Here is a 7,268-nt window from a genome sequence, read left to right as displayed (position 1 = left end):
GAATGTGTAATTAAAACGAATAAACGATTATTTGGGAGTTCTATGACTTTTCCTTCGTCGCTGATATTAGCGTGAGTCGCGTTTCTTCTGCCTCGGGAGTCTGCGCAGTATGTTTTTGCTGCTGAGCAAGGAAATGTAAAAGTTGTAGAATCAAAGGGGAAACAAAACCCACCAAAAAATACAGCTTACTGGTGACATTTGGCTTCAAAAATAAAGCTTATAAGAGTTAGAATTCTTGCTTACCGAGTAACAGTGCTGACCTCAGGGAGTCTAACACAGACGCGTTTGAGCCACCTGTAGTCTATAATAACTGGTGGGTAAATATATCGATAGTAACCCCCCAAAACCACACGCACGTAAATCCATGTGTTCAAGTTGCATTTCCTCTCTTAGAGATAAGCAGCTCTAGGCCGGGAATTCTTGTTTGCGCGTGGGAGAAAAAGCAAGAGCTCTCTTCACCCGTTCATTTGCATTTCCACGGAGAACCGCACAGGTCTGGCGGGGCCGCCAGTCTCCCGCCTTAGAGACCTCGGGCCACCGCATCCTCTCCTGCTCCTCCCGCTCTATTTCGGGGCCCCATGATCTCATGCCCTCTGCAGACCACACAGCAATTCCAGTCCAGCCCGCGCCGCGAGGCCTCGCAGGGCGATTCCTGCAAGGGTGCGCACGCAGGGTGCCGGGATCGCGGGCAGGGAGAAGGCTTGGGGTGGAAGTGGGAGACACGCCCACGTCAGGGACCCAAAATAGCCCGCACGGCCAGGGCCCGAAATCAGACAGGAAGCCAAATAATCCTGGGCGTAGAGCGGCTGGGCCAGCGCCGGCCGAGGGCCGGGAGCCAAGGGTCTGAGCCCGCGGCGGGGGGCGGGCCCCGCCGAGCCTATTAAAGCGCGGCGGCTGGGGCCGAGCGCGGGACGATGGAGCGCGACGGCTGCGCGGGTGCCGGGAGCCGCGGCGACACCGGGCGGGGAGCCCGGGCCGGCCCGGCGGGGAACGGCCGCGAGCCCGAGCCGCCGGCCTCCACGTCCCTGCTGGCGCCCATGGACCTGGGGGAGGAGCCGCTGGAGAAGGCGGCGCGAGGCCGCGAGGCTAAGGACCCCAACACCTACAAAGTGCTGTCCCTGGTAGGTCCGCGGTCGCCACCACCCGACGCTCGGGGAGGGAGGCAGGGAGGCGGCGCTCAGCTCCACACACCACCCGGCTGTCAGCACCAGCCGCCCAGAATGGGCCAGCGCCGGCGCGCTCCGGCTCCAGCTCGCGGTGACCTGAGGGCGTCCTGGGGTTGCACCGGGATCGCTGCCCCCTGCCCTGCGAGTCTTCCCTGGATGCTCACCCCGCAAGCGGGCAGTTAGAATGGTCCTCTTACGATACTCTCCCCGCAGCGGTTCGTAGAGGGGAAAAACTACCTGCACGACTAGGAAAATGCAGCGGTGTTTAACTTTCTGAGTGACCTGGCTCAGGGTGCAGGTACCGGTGACTGTGGATGGACTCCTTCCCATCGGAAAGAGTCAAAGCAGCTCGTTTAAGTATTATGAGAAACTTTAGAAAACACTTTTTCGTTTGGCTCTGCTTTGGTGTTTTGCTTGCAGCTGCCCAGAAACTCCCTCTGTATTCACATTATGTGACTGGGAAGCAGCCTTGGGGATTCTTTTTTCCACAGGCTGCACGGCGTTCCTCTGCTTTGGAAACAGGACTGCAGCTTTTTACTCTGAATCTTTGTTGAGAGGCTGGGTCTCATGGCCATCCTCAGTTCTTGGTGACTTGAATTATTCTTCCCAAGCACAATTTCTGTGTTAAAATGGGGACACCGAACTCGTTTGCACATTACATAGGATTATTGTGAGGTTGAAAAGGAGTCGTGCGTGTGGGGGAGTAAATTCAGAACCAAAAGATGCTATCATTTTATTGTATATGGAAACCACAGATTTCTGTGAATAGTTCCTCTAAAGTCTATTGTCAACACAGTATGACTGAACACTCTTCTGTTGAAAAACATCCTTTCTGATGTTTGAAGTCTTCCTTTTGTAATCACTTCCATTTCCACTATATTTTAGGTACCATGGAGACATTATAGCACTTTGAGGACTGAAATTCCTAGACTTAAGAGATGGTGTCATAGCCTTAGTTCTTAAAAATATGCCTAAGGTTCAAAGGATAGATGTCCCAAACCACACACTGGCTGCTCACCTCTCAGGAGGTGACTTTGTAACTTGTATCACTTATATGCTATTAGAGTCTAATGAGTCATTCTTTCTTTTTTCTTTTCTTTTTTTTTGTTGCTAATGGAAGACCTTGGGCTTTACATAATTACTTTATTGAGTAGCAATATCCTCACATGCTTAGCATACTATGAGATATTCAATAATGATACATTGAGTCTTTATGGAATTCCAATATAAAAACATTTTTACCTACTTTCTCTAAATCTTTTTAAAAATTACTTTAACAATTTTTACTTTTGCCTATATGTATGTAAGTGCAACTGTGCATGCAAGGCCCAAGGAGGCCAGAAGGGTGCACTGGATCATTCTCAAAATTCAGTTAAAAAAAGAAAGAAAAGTAAAATCATGACCTTTGGATGCTGGGAACCAAACCCTAATCCTCTGCAAGAGTAGCCAGTGCTCTTAACTGCTAAGCCATCTCTCCAGCCCCCTTGAAATGGTTTCTAATTGCTGAATTCAATTAAAAAAATATATTCCCACTCATTTACTTAGAGATCCACAATAGATTCTAGCAAATGTCCAGCTTTGTATATTCCCACTCATTTACTTAGAGATCCACAATAGATTCTAGCAAATGTCCAGCTTTGGAACACAGGTTTCATTCTTTGACATCTGCAGTAGCTGGTCAGGTGGCATTTGTTATTATAAATGGCTCTAATGATGCACTTCTGAACAGTTGTCATGAAAGTCATAGGACTTTTTCAAGTAGAGAAGATCATGAAGATTTTTCATCCCACCAGGTGGGATCTTTTTCTGTAACATATACTGAATTAGAAAGAATTCTTGTCTCAGGTCTTCTGATGGATTTCAGAGGGGCATCAAAATATAAACAAACACCAAACTCTTTGTTGTTGAAACTCTTAGTTAAGGACTGAATTGGAGCCTGTTATTTTTCTTTCCCTCCCCTACTTTAATAACCTTCCTTCCCAAGTGATGAAGAGTGCCCCAAAGGAACTTGACAGCTGTCATCAAAGAGCTCTGGGACATGCCTTCTAGAGAAAACCTGTAATTATAGGATCTCTTTTGTTTCTTTTTCAGATTAAGCATTAGCATGCTTTGTACAAAGCTGAAGAATCTGGTTGGACTAATTGCATCCGGGGGTTGGGATGTGAGAGGCCCCTCAGTTCCAGCAGAATAAACATGGGGTTGTTTCCAGAGGGAGGATGAAACAGTGGCAATGGAATTTTTGTACTTTTCTATAGTTTTCTCATATTAATTTAAAAAATGTAATTGTGTAACAGTAAAGGAAGAAAGGAGGATCCTGCCATACCTTGCTTGCCCCAGGGGGATGTTTGATATCAGGAGAGACCAGCAAGCTCTGCTCTTTAGACTTTGGCCTTAGGCCTTGAAATGCTTGTGCCTAGGCACTGAGCTGGACTAAGGAAACACAAGAGGGGAAAAGCTATGTTGCTCTGAATGTGCTTCAAGAATTATGTGCTACCTTTCTATTCACTATAATGAAATATGTTGGCAGTTAAGCTGCAAAGAGAAAAAGTTGGTTCAGATCATAGTATGGGGGGGGTCCCATTGTTTTGGTCTTCTGCTGAGAGCACTGGATGGTAGCCATGGGGAACACATGATGAAGAAGGCCATTTACACTGTGAGCAGCAAAACAGAAGAGAATAAGCCCTGAATCCCATAGTCCCTTTGGAGGGCACATGTTCAATGACCTAAGACCCTCTCTTGAGGTAGAACTTCTTAAGTCTACCACTTCCCAGTAATGATGCCTTGAGGACCAAGACTTTAAAGCTCATGGAATTTTGGGTAGACACAATCCAAACTATAGCAGTATGTTAAATATGAATTGTCTTTCTTTGATTCCAATTCCAGTTTTGAGCTGAAGCTTTCACTTCTCAGATTGGGCTCAAGTATTTATTTATTTGAACATCTTTCTCTATTATAGTTTTAAAGGGACAAGTACATTTCTAGTACATTGCAATAGATTTCTCAGTTAGGTTTTCTACAGCATTACTTTTGTATGTCTGTGACAGTCTTCTACACTTATGAAGATATATATCTGTTATATGACAATGGCTTTGTGTGTGAATGATGGTCACTAAAGACTGCTTTGACCTTTCCAAAGTGTTCTAAGAGGCAGAAGTTGACCTTGCTTTACTGAGATGCGGGTGTGAAGGTTAATTCTCTTAGCTTCCTTTCTCCTCTTATCACTAGAATACTAACTATATTAAGATATTCGAGATAACTGTGCTTAAACTGGTTAGGAACTGATAATGCTCTTCAATTTGTAAATTTATTACCTGTCTAGCCATAATTTAACATTTTATTTCAAAATGACCAGATGGTCTTCAAAGCCAGAACAGTCTGGAATTTGTCCTTTATGGCAATTTATTTCATATAGTCTAATAGGATTTCAGTGAGAATTTCCAGGAGCCCAGCTAGACTACTGTGTTTCTAGCGGGTCTGTGACAATACCTAACATCCCTCAGCATTTGGTTGGTTGAATGAACACACTGCATTTTTAGCTGGATGGAATCACAGTTTGAGTCAGGAAAGGGTAAGATGGGAAGACAGAATACTCAATCACAGACTCAAAAGTCCTGTGAATGTTAGGGATCCAAATGCACATGACACTTGGGTATCATTTCAGGGGTAAGATCAAAATAGGGATAACGTTCTATGTGGATGTGGGGTGATAGAAGAAGTCATGAATGAACACAGTTCCCAATGAAGACCAGCATGCCTAAGCAGAGCCCACACAGAGTGTATGATAATTTGGATTCAGAAGCAGAAATGTAACCATTGAACCCTCTGGCACACACAACAGAAGTATGGCCACATCAGGATGTATAAGAAAGCCATTATGTAGATAAAATACATCTCCTTCACTTAAGCCAAGGCTTCTTTTCTTTGGTGATTCTGCTGCCTCAGTCTGAATTCAGCCTTGGTGACTCTTGTAGGTGAGTGTTTTCTCCAGTCTTGCTTTCTATTGCTTTTCTTTTGTCTTGAGGTATACTTCATTATTTCTCTCACACCATTTATAACTCAGCTGTTGGTACTCCGTGTGGGCTCTTTCTCAGGGACTCAGTCACCCTCTTGACACCCCTCTTATTTATCTTCTATTTCACTTGTCCGATTAATTAAGTTTTGTCATCTCCCATCCCCATCACATCCTGATCAGGACTCTGAACAGAATCCTTAGTGGCCATATTGAGAGACTGGACAATGGAGAACGGGAGTCCACTATTCATTTCAGAATATTTACAGAAATTTTGGTTTGTCAACTCATTTTCCTGCATCCATCTAACCTTTTTCCCTCAGACACCAATATTTAAAGTTTTAATTCTTTCATATTTAGTATTGTTTTTGAGCTTGATGAATGGCATTGCAAATATTAATGTGATTCTTTTTAAAGATTAGCCAGTATATTCCATGTCTATTATAGGCTTTTTGGCTAAGCCAGATAACTTAGTCATGATTAATAACTAATTTTTGTTTTTTTGCTAGAAGAGATATTTCAAGTTCCAGAATGCTTAGAAACAAATAAGTTTTTGGAAATAGTTTATAATTATAGATCTGTCTTTGGTTTTTAAATTAAACTTTCCAGCATCAATAATAAGGTATCCCTCAAATAAAAAAAAAAACGTAATTAAGACCCCTTTGGCTTGTGAGGTCAAGACAGAACATAGATTAGTCTTGTAAGCATATGTCTATACAACAAGAATAGATACTCAGAATGCTGGTTCTACATGAAAATCCCTTGGTGTCTAAACAAAACTAAGTTACACATTTACTGAGGAGAGAAAGAATCTAAGAAGTTTTTTCAAAAGAGTGACGATAATGTTTGGTTAAATATTAACTGGACCACTCTATTCCACTATTAGTTTTCTAAGGCTTCAGCACACAGTCAAAATAACATCTATCATACTTATTATTTTTAGTTTTGGTTTTTAGAAAAAGAAGTGGTGGACATGTGGGTGATAAAAGTCTTGACTGCAACTGTTCATGTAGCATACTACAATTTTAAAAATCATTTTCTCATATAGGTTTTTATTGATCTTTGACACATCAACAACTGAATTAGGAAAATATAATAAGCAGCTCTCCTTTACAGCTAAGCAAACAGGTTCAGAGGGATTCAGTCAGGATTCTAGAACATTGGTATACCTAGAGAACACCTGGGAGATGCCTTAAGGCATAGATTCCTGAGATTGTGATTGGAAAGATTTGGAAGGTGTGGGACATATCCAAAGACTGCATTTGTATGTACATACATGTGTGTATGTATGTGTTCATGTGTATGGTGATGTGTGTGTGTGTGTGTGTGTGTGTGTGTGTGTGAAGGTAAGAGGTCAAGACCCTTGACGTTATTTGTCAGGCACCAACCAGCTTTCATTTTTGGAGTCAGGTCTCATGTGTGTTGCCATGTGTGTTTGCCTCCTGAGGGCTTGGATTAAAGGTGAGTAGCACCACTTCCAATCTTGTCTTATTTTTTGAGACCGTCTCCTTCATTAGCCTGAGGCTCACCACGTAGTAGTCTAGGGTGGCTGGTCCACCATCTCAGGGACCAGTCTGTCTCTACCTCCCCAGCACTGCAATTACAAGCATGCATGCATCACCATGCCTGGCTTTTTTTTTTTTTTTTTTTAATAAATGGTTTCTGTATCAAAGTCAGGTCCTTGTACTTGCACACCAAACCTTTTACCAGTTAAACTGTCTTCCCAGCCTGGAGTCTACATTTTAAAATAAATGACTCAGGTTTTTCAGATGCAGGTAGTAGTTCATTTACTCCATTTTTTTTTTTAACTTTTAAAAAAACTTTATGGAGAATTTCATACATGCATATAAGATGTTTTGATCAAATCCAATCCCACTCCCTCCCCTCCAACCTCCCATATCTCCCCATCACTTTTTCTGACAACTTTGTGTACTCTTCCTTCCTTCCTTCCTTCCTTCCTTCTGACAACTTTTCTTTGTGTTCTTTCTTTCTTTCTTTCTTTCTTTCTTTCTTTCTTTCTTTCTTTCTTTCTTTCTTTCTTTCTTTCCTCTTTCTTCTTCTTTGATTGTTTTTAATGGGACTTTTGGCTACTA

General features: G+C 42.7%; 1 protein-coding gene across 1 annotated transcript in view; it reads left to right on the top strand.

The window, feature by feature from the left end:
• The first annotated feature begins 801 nt into the window (after positions 1 to 801).
• Enpp1 (ectonucleotide pyrophosphatase/phosphodiesterase 1) overlaps positions 802 to 7,268 on the top strand; it is a 76,210-nt gene continuing 69,743 nt past the window's right edge. Inside the window, exon 1 of the mRNA XM_008822143.3 lies at positions 802 to 1,121. Within this exon, the coding sequence (XP_008820365.1) occupies positions 915 to 1,121 (207 nt within the window). The 5' untranslated portion in view covers positions 802 to 914. The remainder of the gene's footprint in view (positions 1,122 to 7,268) is intronic.

This window comes from Nannospalax galili, unplaced genomic scaffold, assembly GCF_000622305.1.
Source record: "Nannospalax galili isolate Female #2095 unplaced genomic scaffold, S.galili_v1.0 scaffold186, whole genome shotgun sequence".
Lineage (NCBI taxonomy): Eukaryota > Metazoa > Chordata > Mammalia > Rodentia > Spalacidae > Nannospalax > Nannospalax galili.
The sequence above is the reverse complement of the archived record's forward strand: the minus strand, read 5'-3'. Positions and strand labels throughout refer to the sequence as shown.